General features: G+C 38.6%; 1 protein-coding gene across 5 annotated transcripts in view; it reads right to left on the reverse strand.

Annotated features, from left to right (window-relative positions):
* Positions 1 to 17,022, reverse strand: part of NELL1 (neural EGFL like 1) — a 932,871-nt gene that overhangs the window by 347,640 nt on the left and 568,209 nt on the right. For all 5 annotated transcript variants that reach the window (XM_055282142.2, XM_055282141.2, XM_055282138.2 and 2 more), the window contains one exon: positions 16,428 to 16,550. In XM_055282142.2, the coding sequence (XP_055138117.1) occupies positions 16,428 to 16,550 (123 nt within the window). The remainder of the gene's footprint in view (positions 1 to 16,427; positions 16,551 to 17,022) is intronic.

The raw sequence follows: 17,022 nt of genomic DNA on the forward strand, positions 1-17,022 counted from the left end.
GCTAGAGACCAGCTTTGAATACAGGCAACTGACTCCAAAGCCCCATGCATTTACCCACTGAGCTATTTCACAGCAGGGAAGACTTGGAAAACGAAGAGTAGTTTTAGTTTGACTAAAATACAGGTTTTGTGTGGGGGAAAAGGAAATGAGGCTACAGAGACAGGCGAGAACTAAATTAGGAATGGCCTGTGTATCCCACTAAGAAGTGCTAATTCCATCCTCAGCGCAACACGTAAGAAGGATGCATGGCAGGACCTTAAGCATGGAGTCATAAGGTAGATAGATAGATACTTAATGGCAACAATTTATATGCCAGGATGTGCCCGAAGCAGTACACTCCATTTAATCTTAAAAACAATCCATGGAGATAGACACAATTATTATCCCTAGTTGTAAAAGTGAGGCACAGAGAAGTTAAGTGACTAGCCCAAGATGGCACACTAGCTAAGTAGAAGAGCCAAACTTCCAACCAAGCAGTCTAGCTCCAGAAACCGTGACCTTCACCACTCAGTCACCTTGCCTGCAGGTAGAACACGGACGATCTCTGTGGCTCCACCTATGTGCTGAATGAATTTGAGAGCATCTATCCTGGAAGAGACAGGCAACATGTAAAGACAATATTCTTCAGGCAAGAGAGCAAACTCAGAGAAGTGAGGAGACCTTTCCCCAGATCAGACAGCATGTGCCAGAGCTGGGATTTGAGTCCAAGAGTGTCAGATTCAAAAGCCCTTAAATTTATAATGTTTGGGGATGTGTACTGCTAATTCAATTTCTATAAAATTATTCCAAATTCTAAATTATCTTGGTCTACATTGAGATTTTATTCTCTGTACATTCAGCATTCAAGTATGATCCCACTAAGTGCTGTGCTTAAGCATGTCAGAAAATTATCCACGAATCGCCATGTTTCCCTATCCTCAAGAATGCATGGGCTCTTCTCTGTCTAATGGCTGTAAGAGAGCCTGCAGAGCATGTCACTATTGAAAGTTAATAAGCATCAGCACAGTGAGTAGATCATTATGAAAATCATTATGTCTGCTCTCTTATGAACTGTTTTTAATATGAAATTGATCTTGAAATGCAACAAAAGTAAATGCTATAGATTTGTTGTGTTCTTTTTTCTTCTACTCTCTTATCTTAGTATAACTTGAGGTTTAATGAATGCTACTCATTTCTATTCAATATCTGACTTTATGGTGAAGTTCCATCCAGAGACAGGAAATGTTACGCTGTAGAAGGAATGAGGTATTCATAACCTCTGGTATATGGATTCCAGCTACCTGTCTGCTTAATAAATGCTACAATGTTGCATCCTACCAAAAGCCAGACTTGGGCTGCTCAACATAACAAAAAAAAAAAAAAAAAAAAATGGAAAGTACCATTTCATTTTAAGGGTGCCCTGCTGCCTCTCCAGAGATCTCCCCTTTGTGTGCTTAAGGGTACAGATTAAAGAGTGTGCCATTTTTTTTTATTAATTTAAACCTACACTGAAAGTTTTACAATGACTGTGGTACCCACTAACCACAGGTGGCTGCTGAGCACTTGAAATGTGGCTAGTCTGAACTGAGATGTGTCTAACCTGTGTCTAGTATCTTTCTTACGGCAGCTTCTAAAAAATTTTAAATCACATATGTGGTTCACATTATCTTTCAGTTGAACAGTGCTGTTCTAGAGCCTTTACCTCTTCTACTAATCTCATAGCATTCACATGTTATGTGCATGTGCGCATTTTGCTTTGTTTTGGTAAAGATACAGCGAGTCCTCTTCCAAGAAATTCATTACAATTTGCTTTCCTTCTACAAATACAGTCTTCAAAGAGGTAACTTGGGTGAAGATACTAAGACTCAGTTTTCTTATCTGTGAAACAAAGAGTTTGCCCTCTAGACCCCAAAGATTGTTTCCTAGCTTTAAGCAGTCTAGGAGGCTGAATCAAAATCATTTTCTACCTTACCTAGTTACAACTGCAAAAACGGCCTGTGCTTCAGAAAGATATGAAAAATTCCTCATCTACACATGCACTTATTTAAGCAAAGTATTCATTTTATGGAATTTTAATATTCTACCTACAAGAAGTGTACCTTAGATTTGTTCATTATTCCTAATAAAAATCTAAAATAAATTATAGTTAAACTGCTAATAGATATGAATAAACACATAAATTTTTGTCATATCCCTGCCTAGTATCTTTCAGAATATACCACATTAAAAAATGGCTTCATCCTCAAATGAGTAGGGTGATAGAAAAACACAGCCTGAGGGAATCCACATATCATTCTCTGTTGCAAATTTAAAAAGGACAAATTCTCAAGTTGGGGGAAAAATGATCACTAACAACAGGAAGGGAACTGTCATATTGACAAGTGGGAATCAGTTATGTAAGTAATAGAATTATGAAAGGTCTGGAGCTCAGGTGGAGTGTTATTCTATTATGTCACTAGCAGTTTCACTCAAAAGTGAAAGTATTTAATGACTGACTTCCTTGCACTACTTCAAGTGACCCATAAAGCAGTTTCTCAATTTTCCTTAAAACTGGCAGGATCAGAGGCTTAGATAAAAAGCAACTGTCTTTAATTTGATTGAAGCCAGAGAAAAGTGGTGATGACACGGTTGGAAGGGATGAGTTTGCTCAAATAGAGAATTATTTAAACTCTGGATATTCACAGTAATTTTTATGTGTAGGCCTACAAGTGATCTTTACAGTGTATCAGCCAGAATCCATTTCAGAAATACATAAGAGGTTTATTTTCTACAAACAATAATGCAGCTAATTTTATTCATGTAGCATTTTATTTACAACAGCAGTGTAGCAGAGGCTGCTAGAACCAAACAATATCTTTGTTCTCCCCTGTTTCCTGGGCACACATAGCTTCTGTTTTATTGTTCGGTGTGGCCATGGACTGAGTTCTGGCCAATTCAATGCAAGACAAAAGCGATAGGTGCTACTTTCATAACGGTCCCTAAAAACCTCTTATGTTTGACCTTTTATTCTTTTCCCATCTTCTGACGGAGTGGTAAGGATTCTGAAAACCAAGAGGTTAGAGGCACAGGATAGAAAGTGACTATATTCCTGAATCACTGTGTGACGCACAACCACTCTCACCATCCGCTGTTAATGAGAAATAAATAACATGGTGTTGGACCCACTGAAGTTTTGGAGCTTATCTGTTACAGCAGCTACCATCATCTACTTACCTTTAACAAGCAGTTTCTCATGTGTTCATCATTGTACCCTAAACATTTTCTCACTTAGGAGCTGAGAATGAGAAAAAAATTTGAAAATGCCATCATATCTATTAACAGACAAGGAAATGTGAAGCAATAGGTCATTTGACTGGTTTATTCTCACAGGACAAGGTGTAACACACATGTCCTTGGAAGTAAACATCTAGCTGTAAATGAGAAAATTAGGCAAAAAAAAAAAAAAATAGAAACAGACATTGAATTCAGTCGAACCAGGAGATGGCTGTGTTTTAAAGATGAAACACAGCTGAATGAACTCTGCTATGAGCATATCTAACTTCATTGCAGAAAGCAAACAGAGTGGCATGCGTAGGGCTGAAATGAAAACAACAAACACATAATTCTGTTTGGGGTAGAAATAAGTGGAAATGTGAAAACAGGCAAGTGAGAACCACACACATTCTACTGGTCAGTCCTAGTTAAACATTCCACCAATACCTGACAGCAGAAAGACTACGGTTAGCACTACCCCCAAATTATGTTGACACTTGTACATTATTTGTAAATATTTTTAAATTTATCCTTTGTTGCCTTAAAAAAGACCTGAGTCAAGAAGAGCCTCTTGAAGTATCTGGACCAAGCAGACCCAGTAACAGTACTTGGCGTAAGCCTAGGCTAGTTTACATAACATAACAGCCATTAATAGATAACAGATCTATTTAAGCTAACCTTGCCTTACAATATGGCACCCAACCAGGTGAAACAGTTCTTTGGCTCTATTTAAGGTAAATACTCTGCCCATAACCTGAGCTGATATGGACATATCAACTAGAGCTGGCTGCCATTCTGTAATAGTACCAGCTGTTGAATACTGTGAATATTTTGCAAATAACTGCTACCCGAAACAGATCATAATCCAGTAGATAGCCTATATATTGACAATGAAATATTTCAATAATGTTTCCTAAAGTCTCCTGGTCCATTGAGAATTGTTACTAAGGAAAGGAAAACAATCTTATTCTGACTGCTTGAGAGAAAGTCAATGTTTGGTTTTAAAATAAAACTGACAGATATATTTATACGGCTTTGCTAATCTTATGGGTCATTTCAGATGTGACAATTATGGTTAACAAACATCTATGTAACTCAGCAAAGTGCAACCTGGAAATGCACTCAAAAGAATCAGCGCTTGTCTAAGTGTCAGATTTCCACTCCCTCTGAGATACAAGTTGATCTGATTTAACATGTTTCCCTTAAGCCTCTAGGGATGTAGTTACTGTCTACTGGGCTGCAAACTTTAAAAGGTAAGCACTGACTTTGGTAAGTGATGGAAAGTGTTTTAAGTGCATCTAATAGACTCCCCCCTGCCCCCCCCCCCACTAGAAAGGCACTTGAAGGAAAGGAATATTAAAGGCCAGGACAAGACTACATCAAGGTGCACCTTGTTAAGCCAAAAGAACGCAATCAATATACTGTATCTTGTGCCACAAAAGTCCCTTTGCCTTGCCCCAATCTTGTTAATGCACTATTGCAGGGTTCAAGACTGAAAATACAGCTTCTGTGTCTACTTGCAGTCCTTTATCAAACTGATGAGCATAAATGTCTCTAGGTAACTTAGATGAGATAATTAGTTTTATTTTCTAGTCTGAGACATATTTTTCAAAGAAAACATTATCAGAACTTTAAGCATAACCTTCTCTGGGCCTAAATACTCTTCCTTCTCTTAGAACTAAATTGGAATTATGAAGTTCCCCCTCCCCCTTCAGGATTATAACTAATACCCCTACATCTAAATTTAGTATCAGTGTTTGTTGGTAAGCATTTTTACGACAGAGATTTTGCAAAACAATCTGAAGTTATTTTAACATTGCCTAACACTGCAGTTAATAATCATGTTAACAGTACTGCCAATCTACTTTTACAAACAATATGAACAGTACATCTAAAATAGGTAGCATTTCTGGGGGTAGAATAGTGAGGGTGGGAGAAAGTCCTTATCATTTATCTTCTCCAGACTTCAGGAGGGAATGGTAGAGGAATGATTGCTTTAAATTTCTTTGCTTTTGTACCCAGGTAATAGCTTTTGCCCTTATGAGGAGGAATGTCTATGTGGCAAGCATGATGGAGATTGGTTCGTGTTTGCCAGAGACCATGGCTCCAGCAAGGCACAAGCCATTCCTTTTCTTGGACCTCCCACACTCATATGTGATCCCCAAAACTTCCCATTTCTACATTGTCAGTAGAGCAAATATCTCAACAGGTCTCTTCATCACCCGTTCCACCTTCTCCTCCGACAACTGAGAAGTGAGAAGATGCCAGCCCTGCAGTGGGGTCTGATGGTCCCAGAGAGCCAAGAACCGTCTATCTTGGTTCACTTGATTCAAGAGAACAAAGATAGATGTGGGACTGTGATTCCACGCTGTCCCATATCTATCCCCTACTGATTCAAATGTGTAGAAGTGGAGAAAAAAGTAATGATACCTCGTACCTCCAACAAGCAGTGGTAGGGTACTATTCCATTTTTCTGGAACAAAGTGATCCTGAGTTTATTTATGGTTAAAAGTTAAATGGCCTACAGAGAAAATTATTCCATGCTGTTTCAGGCTGCATGTTAGAATACTGAACTGAGTCTCATGAATGTTTTACACTGGTCACAACTAGACCAGCACACATATGAAAAGACAATGTCTACTCAAAAGCACATGCCACACTTGGGTGGGTAGATGTATATGGCAGTATCTTGGATCATAAAGTTTGAATTATTGATTTTTATTTTTTCCAACAAATAGATAGTGAGATGATCCATCCCCATTATAGGTATGATTGGAAATATAGTAATATATACAACATATGTTAAAAAGGCAATCAGTGCATTAAATAAGGACAGAAAATGACTATCATATGCATAAATATGTGTGTATTATATACATAATGTTTATGAAGTACCACACAGCAAGAAACACCATAGGTTCTAACAGAGATGTAATGATATCAGGAAAGATGGTAAGGAGAAAAATTTCACTGGATTTTTCATCATGCTAATAATAATATTGACAATTGCTAATGTCTACTGAGCAACTACCATGTTCCAAACACTAACCTAAGTATCATAAGTGTAATTTAATTTAATTTAATTTTTACAGTCACGTGAAGTAACTACCCTTACGGTTCTCCTTTAAAGATAAAGAAACTAAGGTTTAGAGAAATAAACTTATGTGTTGAGGTATGTTCTTTTACCGTCACCTTTCACAGGTGAAGAAAATTGAATTTTTCAACAATGTAGTTACTTGCTGAAGTCACATAGCTAGTAAACAGAAATACCAAAATTTGAACCCAACGTGTCTTCCTCCAAAGCCCATGCACCTAATGGTTATAATAGAATTCTCTATCAGCAGCAACTCTTACAACAGCCTCTTCAGTTTTCCATCTTAGTTAAGAATTGGGTCTTCTGCCGCCCACTAAGGCAGAGGCCATATCTTTCTTTATAATTCTTTGAACCTCAGAAAAAGAGGGTGAATACTTTTTGTTTCCCATTTTCATTTCGAGACTACTTCCCTTTTCTCCAGCAAAGCCCCTTTCTCCTTTGAAGCTCATTTTGCCACATCCTGTAACCTGTCCCTCTCCACTACAACTTCTCATTTATTAAAGTGTCTCTTCTCTGGTCATCCTTCTCAGTGATTTCAGCATCAATCCTAATGTCATTCTTCAATATATGACTGCATTTAATATTTTATTGAAAAAATAGAAGTTATCATATTATAGCATCTCATCTTTTCACCATCAAATCCACAGCCTCCAAAATTCTACATCTAGCTTTTTTTAGGGCAATACTCCATGGAGAGATGATCATGGGTTAAACTAAAGAAAAGTTATGGAAATGAAAAGAAATAGTTGTATTTGTGATATCCTGAAGGGAGAGATGATAGACTTGTTGATGGGTTGATAACAAATCCGAGAGAGAGAAATCAAATAAAACACTTAGATTGTTTTATCTGACCAACCTGGTCAATGGTAATCCCATTGTTTAAGATGGGAAAGAAGTAGAAATGAGAATTCTACTATGTGAAGAAGGAATCAAGGATCCTGTTTGGTTGTGCTAGGTTTGAGATACCTGTAAGGGATCCAAGTGGACATTTCAAGTACATGATTGATTACGTAACTCTGGAGAAATCAGGGAAGAGGTTGGGACTGAAGATATAAATTTAGTAGTCATTAGCATATAGATGGTATTTAAAGCTGTTATATTTGGACACACTTACCTAGGCAAAGAAAAAGAGAGAGGAAATGTTGAGCCAGTACAGCATTTACTGACTATAAAGAAGAATCCACGAAATAATCAGAGGAGGTACCTGAGACAGAAGGAAACCCAGGAGAATATAAGCATCTCTGAAACAAAATGTTTACAGAATAAAGGAAGGATTGATGATTTTAAATGCTTCAGAGAGGTTTAGTTCCATTCAGACTATAGTCTGATCATTGGACTACCTTTGTCTTTTTCCAATTAGATAACCAGAGCCTAGCATAGTGCCTGGCCCATCGTAAGTACACAATCAATATTTGTTCAATAATTTCTATGATGATTGCCTTGATTTATAAAATCATTCCAGCAAGTAAAAAATATTTCATGATATTACAGATGGGCATTCTAAGAAGAGAAAAAAAGACAGAATTATAAAACTAAAGAGAAGAGGCACATGTAAGAAAGAAAGACTCATTCAGTTTTGTGGAAAGGGGATACTTGAAAATAAATCTAGAACCATGTTTTAGAGTCCTTTTTTTAAAGAGCCTTGAATATCTTGGAATGTTGATCATCCCAAAGAGACTTAATCAGAAAATTAAATGCCCGGGGTACTATACAGAACTAAGTAACAAGAAGAATAACAGAAAACGTATGTTGTTTCTTACTAACTTGATAACATTATTGCAGATCCTATAGTCTCAAGGTACAGGTAGTTGCCCAATTTGAATGTTCTGGAGAATGAGCAGGGTGGTCCAGCCATAGTCCTGTGCCTTGCCCTCCTGGGAACTAATTCCAGGTTCCCATGGACAAGAAATATATTAATAGCTGAAGGCTGTATCATAACAGATCTCAGGAAAAGGGGTAAAAAGCTATCATAAAATATTTGGCCAATATATCGGTAAAGATCAGCCTGTAGACGTTTTACAGATTTGAAGGATGTGAAATGGCCAATCTGCACTCCCTAAGTCATGTAGTAAAACTTTGTTTACACTAGCCTTTCTTCAAAAGGCAAACTATAGGCAAAAGTATGTTTCTGCCAGGTGGCTGGCAGGCCTTCTTTTTTTTTTTTTTTTTTTTTTTTGAGACGGAGTCTCGCTCTGTCGCCCAGGCTTGAGTGCAGTGGCGCGATCTCGGCTCACTGCAAGCTCCGCCTCCCAGGTTCACGCCATTCTCCTGCCTCAGCCTCTCCGAGGAGCTGGGACTACAGGCGCCCGCCACCGCGCCCGGCTAATTTTTTTGTATTTTTAGTAGAGACGGGGTTTCACCGTGGTCTCGATCTCCTGACCTCGTGATCCGCCCGCCTCGGCCTCCCAAAGTGCTGGGATTACAAGCGTGAGCCACTGCGCCTGGCCTCTTTTATTTCTTAACGTGTGTTTAGTAACTTGTCATGTCCCCCTTGTCTTGACTGTCCAGCATGTTCAGTGCCTCCCAGCTCTAAACCTAGCTCATACTATAATTGCAGAATAACTGAATGAGTCTAAAAAGGGTCAATAAAGAAGATTTTAAAATAGACATTATGCAAAAAGGATGCTAGACTTAGCCTAATTATTGCCTCTCAAATTAGGCCAAAGGATTTTATCATTTCTGGTATAACTATATTTAGTGTCTATAGGACTTTCAGTATCTATAGGCATTAAACATAAAATAGAATAAATTTTCTGTATGCAACAGACAATGTCTTTGAACTTAAACGGCAGGTCCACTGATGATTTTCCAAAACATTAAAATATGTAATACATAAAAATTTGCTTCACAATTTTAATCTGACTTTGATTTTTCAGAATAATGGTGTAGATTCTGCAGTAATTAATACACCAAGCTACAAGAGCAGGTTGATTTGCATTAAATCAACTGGTCAATTCTCATTTTGCATCTGCGTATTTACTGAGCACCCGTTATACACAAGGTTCTATGTGGTAAAGGCTGAAATATAAACAGCTAAGTTTAACAAGACATAATACATTGAATACTACAAGCAAAATTCAGAGGACAAACAATTTATTCTGACTCAGAAGATCAAGGAAAAATGGGATTTGAGCTGGACTGTGAGGGATGAATAAGATTTCAATTGGAAGAAGAGACGATAGAATTAAGCACTCCAGTATAATAAATGATCCCAAGGAGAGGGAAAGGGCCAATGAAATCATCTATCTGGCCTGGTCTGTTGGGAGAATGATTAGTTAACTCTCAGGTGTGACTGGCAAGGTAGTGGGGAAAGATGATATCATAAGAGATGAGGTTCAAACTATTCATATGGGACTACATGTCACAGGGCCTTCAGTGCCTTGCTAATAAGTTTAGACTTCATTCAAAAGAAAATAGATTACGAGAAAAAAAAATTGTATGTTTTTTCCATCATTCTGTAGCCCACTCCTTCAGTCTATGCCCATTTAAGCATGACATTAAGGTTCTGCATACTCTTGACAAACTAATTCTTTTTTTTTTTTTTTTTTTTTTTTTGAGACGGAGTCTCGCTCTCTCACCCAGGCTGGAGTGCAGTGGCGTGATCTCGGCTCACTGCAAGCTCCGCCTCCCGGGTTCACGCCATTCTCCTGCCTCAGCCTCTCCGAGTAGCTGGGACTACAGGCGCCCGCCACCACGCCCGGCTAATTTTTTGTATTTTTAGTAGAGACAGGGTTTCACCGTGGTCTGGATCTCCTGACCTCATGATCCGCCCGCCTCGGCCTCCCAAAGTGCTGGGATTACAAGCGTGAGCCACCGCGCCCGGCCTGACAAACTAATTCTTACCATTGTATGTTAAAAATTTGCATCCCTGTGTTAAGAGCACTTTGTGATAACTCATTAAACTTGACTAAAAGGGATTTTTGTCATCCACGTTCACATCAATCTTGTCTTTATGCTTATGATTTATGGTCAAATCATCAAACAGTTCTAAAGAAATTTGAAAGTCAAATTTCTTATAGTAACATCACCTGGTCCAATTATTTCAATGTGACCCTTAAGAGAAGCTTAAACACTACCAAAGGTATACCTCCCCCCTCCATCAGTCTCTATAGGTGGGAAATTTTAACTGGCTCTAATTATAATGAGCATAGTCCACACTTGCTGCAAAGATTTTTCTGATTGAGTCTGTCCCTAAGCCACCTCTAATCTACCTGTTTTCTGACTTTATAAATCAATCCTATGTGGGGTACAGTCTCAAATCCTTTCTTAAATTGTTATGAAATCGCTCTATAACCAGAGGAGCACTCTTAGAAATATGCTTACAATCCTCCCTTGTTTTTCAGTATGAATGTGTTTTTACAAATGGACCCGGCCCTAATTGAGCCAAACCATCCCCTGATATCACACAGTCTTGCCCCTCATCATTCTTTCCAATATTTTGTCTAAATAAAGGCACCTAAGGGCAGAATTTTAGATTGGCACCTTCCTGAATTCTTCCTCATTACATTAACCATGTTTCAAAACTATGTCTAGAGTGCTGTAAGAACTTTTGCCAAAGGCTTCCTATTCCACTTGCTTCTTCAAACTCCCCCAAATTTCCTCCTCTCTGATTCACAGCCCAGTAGTTTATAAAGTTTATTATCCTTGGTGATACCTTACTATAACAACTTACCTTTCTATTCTCCCTCTCCCTCTCCCTTTCTCTCATATTGCCTGTGAGCCTCTGAAAAACACCTTTGTACATGTGAGATGTCTATTTGACTTATTTAATTCAGGATTGTTTACATCTTTAGCATGATCTGTCACATTAATCTTTCTGTCTATATCAAACCTCTGGCCTTCTGTTTCTGCCTGTGTTTTCCTTGTACACAGTTTATCCAGCAACTCATCAAACAGAAATTTCCAGGAAGCAGCTTGTCTGCACACGCACTCAATGCAAACATACTCATAATGAATGGTTTCAGAGCACTACAGGATTCTGAAGAGCCTTAAAATAAAGATTTCACCTATGTTCCCGGATTTTTTACAGTGACCTGAATTTTACTGCAGTGATTTTCTTTGAAAGGCAGTCAACGTTAAAGTTGGTTTGAAGATTTCTTGAGAGAAGGGGAGATACTTGATTCAACTTCCCTGTCCCAGGCCCAATCATGGTGCACTGGTCAGGGAGTGAGAAACACCAAAGTGGGTGGGCCACGTGAATATACCAAGTGGCAAGATGGGCCTGAAGCTCCTACAGGGTTAACGTTCACACCAAAAATATCCCCAAGCCTAAAGGAGCAATATTAAATAGCAAATACAAAACTCCACGACAGGAGAAGAGAGAGATCATGGGAAAATTTTAAAGCTTTGTATTTCAGTATCTTTAATTAGCAAGTTTTTCCTGCTTTTCGAACAAGGAGCCCATGCTTGCATTTTTCTCTGGGTTCTGCAAGTTACACAGCCAGTTTGCCAGTGGGTTTCTATTACTTGTAACTAAAGGAATCCTAACTAATGCATATGCTTTACACATAGCTCCGTATTTCGGGTAATTCTTTATAAGCCTCTTCCACACGAGATAATACCATTTTGTAAATGTTCTGTTGGGTTGGAAGAATTTGTTAAAATCTTTCTCCAACACTAAATGGTGAAATCCCTGGGGACTTGTCTTATTTGTTTTTGCTCTTTTGGTGCCCAGACACAGAATTCACACTCGCTGTATGTTTTATAAATAAATGTTAATATTAGCAGTCATTAAGACAAGAATGCTTTCAAAGATCACCACATCCTATTCAGAGCTAATGACAGATAAGAGAGAAGACTTAGTCTATCAGCTGCATATTGACAACTGCCTAGTTAAAGCTCACTTTCCGTTTTGGCATTAATACAGGACTGGGAAAGCAGATAAACACTCTGCTGCTGATAAGCCTAACCTTCATGTCAGGTAATGCAAATCTGACTTGAAACTGTTTGCAAGCATTTTGTCCATTTAAACTCAAATGCCAAAATATTAAGCAAAACATATTGCATAGTTTCAGAATGACTCTAGTCTATTAAATATGTGAGCAATATTTTAAAAAATTCTAGGTTATCATTGTACGCTCTCTTCCCTTTCTATTTTCTCTTTAGTTTCTAGTTAGAATACAATGTGTGAGGGAGAGAGTTAAATGATAAACAGCCAAGAGAGGAGGAGGAAATAGAGAAGGAAAAGGGGGAGGGAAGGGAGGGAAGAAACTAAAAGCAGTTCCACTAGTTGAGTTAAATCAGATTCAACTATGTCTTACTTAAAATTTACTCGTGAAATAGAATAATGGCATCAACTTCTCAAGATTATGGTGGGAACTAAATGAGATAACATATATATGAATACACACATCAAGGTGTCTTGCACATACTTAATGAGAGTTTTTGTAGTTGAACAAGTATTTTCCATCCAAAAGAAGAAAAGACGCCTTACGTGGGCATCAAGCACCACAGAAACCCATCTGAGAGAATTCACACCAATTAGTATTGTTTCAGAAACTGCTGTCTTATGTAATGCTTATTAAAAGTCATGTTAACTATTCACTTCTAACCAGATTTAGTCAAGTCTATGAGCAATACCATGTCTATCTAGAAAAGCTTTTCTATATTTAACACTTAAAAAGACTTGGTTCTGCTGAGAGCAGTGCCTCATGCCTGGAATCCCAGACCTTTGGGAGGCTGAGGCAGGCAAATCATTTGAGGTCAGGAGTTGGAAACCAGCCTGGCCAACATGGTGAAACCCTATCTCTATTAAAAATACAAAAATTAGCTGGGCACGGAGGGGCACGTCTGCAATCCCAGCTACTCAGTAGCTGAGGCAGGATAATCGCTTCAAGCCAGGAGGCGGAGGTTACAATGAGCTGAGATCAAGCCACTGCACTCTAGTCTGGGTGACAGAGCAAGACCCTGTCTTAAAAAAATAAAAAGTGAAAATAAAAAAGACTTAGTTCAAGTTGTCTTCTTGTCCAACTCCCACTGTGAATGTTTCAGTTACAGGTGGCAAAGTTAACTATAAAATGTATGCCCTGAAATTGAGACACAAATTTGGTTATTTCAGGCAGAAGGCCATAAACTGCCATCCTCCTCCTCCTCTTTCTTCTTCTTTATGATAAGACTAATACTAGTCTTCAGTTTGTATAGCATTTTATAGTTTAAAACACCAAATATAAATTCCCTTAGTGATTCTATGCAATAATACTGTTAGATAAATAGGGAAAGTAATACTAATCAATTTTTTTTTTTTTTTTTGAGATGGAGTCTTGCTCTGTCCCCCAGGCTGGAATGCAGTAGCGTGATCTCAGCTCACTGCAACCTCTGCCTCCCAGGTTGGAGCAATTCTCCTGCCTCAGCCTTCCGAGTAGCTGGGATTACAGGTGGACACCACCACACCCAGCTAATTTTTGTTTTGTTTTTTTTTTTTTTTTTAGTAGAGATGGAATTTCATCATGTTGGCCAGGCTAGTCTGGAACTCCTGACCTCAGCTGATCCACCTGCCTCAGCCTCCCAAAGCGCTGGGATCAGGTGTGAACCACTGTGCCTGGCCTTAACCAAATTTTAATATGTAAAAATATAGAAGTTACAATTCACCAGTAATGAAAGCCAGTGTAAAGAACCAATAGTGAAAGCAGGTGTGAAGAGTACAAGCTCTTTATCCAATTGTTCAACTATATCACATTGCTTTCCCATGCAGCATTTATAAAACACAAGACTTTTCCTTACTGAGGTTGACACAATTGATTATGAGAATCACTTTAAGAAAATTATTTTCCCTAATTCATAACTTTCAAGGGAAGATATGTTTCCCCTCACAGTCTGCGGACACCAGGAACATTATTTGAACTCATATTTTTTCACAGCTGGACTTACAAAATTCTACGAAGGTGAAACCACCACTTATCACAATGGCAAGAGAGGACTTGGCAAATACAAACTCACTGGACAAGGGCAATTAATATTATTTTATGAGGTAACATAATTCTGAAAAAAGTGCATTAAAATCCCTATGTTCCTCCTCAGATTTATAGCACTAGCATGCAGGTACCAGCAGTGGGCTTGATAATCCGTGGAATTACATTAACGTTTTTGTTTCCTTGTTTTGCTTTGGAAATTTCCTTAGCCTTGTAAAAAAGCTGAGCACTAGTTTATTTGCTTCAGGGTACTTTAGAAAAAATACGCACTAATATTCCCGTATAAAAGACCATTGGAAGAAATGCAAATAATATGGAATTCATAGTAATTAGTGAATTTTCTTTTTTCACACACCCATGGGTAATAAGGTGACTAGTTTGCATGTTTCCAGTCTTTATGTATTTACATAAATATGTATATAGATACTTCTAAATATTAACTTAGATATTTGATGACACTATATGGTTCTGAACTTGATTTTATTTTCTCAAAAATATGTAGGGTATCTTTCAATGTGATGTGTATATGTATGTATGTGTTTGTGTGTGCGTGTGTGTACATACAAATGTTTAGAGTTTTAAACCACAGCATTCTACTCTATAAAATGCATATGCCAAGATAAATTTAATCATTCCAGCACTGATGGATATTATGGTTGTCTCCAGTTTTCAGTGAATATAAACAGTGCTGAAAAAAAAATTTCTACATAAATTTCCCCCTCTTCATGAACCTGTGCTTTTTTAGAATAAATTTCAAGAGGTAAAATTGATGGAATCAATATAATACGTACTTCGAATGTTGATAAATTTTGTCAAATTGCTGTTAAAAAAAAAGAGTTTTACCAATTTACACTCATAGTCATGTATTAGGCTTTCTGCTTACCCCACCTTAACCAACACAGAATAAAATCAATCTTTTAAAATTATTCCCCAATCCAATCCATAAATATAGTGACTTAGTCATTGTAAATTATTTTTCACTCATTACCAGCATTTCATCCCTGCAGAGGAATACTGACAATGTGTTTACCATGTATCTTTGGACAAGTTACTTAACCTCTCTGTGTCTCAATCTTAACACTTCTAAAATAAAGATAATAATACCTACCTCATAGGATGTCTTTTGTTTTCTTGTTCATGTTGCCTATTTTTTCATTATGATTGTGCCTTTCCTCTTTGGTGATTTGGTGAGTTAACACATAGTAAACAAGGACCTACTGTGTGCAAGTCACCACTCTAAACACCAGGGACAATGAGGGGACAAGATCAAGTGTTCACTGTCATGGAGCTTACATTCTAGTGGGGAGGCAGATAACATATAAACACCAGGGACAGTGGGGGGACAAGACCAAGTGTTCACTGTCATGGAGCTTACATTCTAGTGGGGAGGCAGATAACACAGAGATAAGCAAACACATAAATCTGTGATGTTCTGTCAGGTTGTGTTTTTGAAGAAAAAAATCAAGCCTGGTGTGGGCTAAGAAGTACTAAGGGTATTATTTTAGATAGGGTGGTCAAAGAACATTTCTGTGATGAGGGGACATTTGAGTAGAGACATGAAAGAAATGAGCATTGTGGCTGAGGCAACAGCAATGCTGAAGGAATAACAGGGACCCAGTAGGCTGAGGTAAAGGGATTGAGGGTGAGAGGAAAGAGAGGTGTCAGCTGTGAGAAGCCAGGGACCAGACGCTGAATGCCCTCATAAGCCAGAAGGAGGAATTTTATTTTTACTCTAAATGCTAAGGGAAGCCAGGGCACTGGCCTCTGAATTGATAAACTGCTCCCAGACACTGAGCGAGGCTAAAACTGTAAGTTTCCTACCCAAGCAGATACCTCAAGTGTGGACAGAAACAGTGTCCACTTGCCCTTAGGGGAAATCTCACAGGAAAGAAAAGCCAACATCCGCAATCGAAGCTTCCCTCACAAACTCACGCCAACAGGCAAAGCTGAACAGAGTCATCAAGTTATGTAACTGTGCCCCTGACCCACACCTCTACCTTTTTCTTTCAACTCAAAAGCTAAACCTGAAGCATTTTTCTTTTTCCCTGATGCACAGTACCCTTGCCAGTTGATAAACCAGGAGCAGGAACCCTTGCTGTGTTCCACCAAGAGTTGCCAAGAAGGTCCGACACACGAGTGCCAAGAGCCCAGGCAGAATGGCTGCTCACAACTCACCCCTAAGGCAGCAAGCCTACCTCTGCAGATGGTCCCGTTCCCCACGTAGCCCGGTTTGCAGGTGCAGCTGTGTCCCTGGACAGTGTTGGTGCAGATGGCATTCTCGTCACAGTTGTGCTGGCCGCTGCCACATTCATCATGTTCTGTTTCCAGGGTGAGAGAAAAAGAGAAACACTTTTTCTTAAGTTGGAATTACTGGTATTGGGAAATGTAGCTGGAATTCACCAAATAAGAATGACAGTGACTACCACTTGTCAGTACCTTACTATGTGCCTAAAAGTTCCTGTTGAAATCTCAACTCTGAAAGAAAGATGTTATTATCCCTACTTTGCAGGTAAAGAAACAGTATCAGAGAAGTCAAACAACTCCTGTCCATCACACAATTGGTAAGTGCTGCATGAAGGCCATTGTTTCTTCCGCCTTCTAAAAAGGTTTTCACAGAGATTCCAAGGTAACGGTTCTCAGTAGGGGGAATTTTGCACTGCCTCACCCTGCAAACATTTGCTTTGTCAGAGGGTATTTTTGGTTGCCATGATTGGGAACAGGAAGTGATACTGAAATCTAGGGAATAAAGGCCAGGAATGCCGCTAAGCATTGTGCAATGTGCAGAATAGC

This window comes from Symphalangus syndactylus, chromosome 6, assembly GCF_028878055.3.
Source record: "Symphalangus syndactylus isolate Jambi chromosome 6, NHGRI_mSymSyn1-v2.1_pri, whole genome shotgun sequence".
Lineage (NCBI taxonomy): Eukaryota > Metazoa > Chordata > Mammalia > Primates > Hylobatidae > Symphalangus > Symphalangus syndactylus.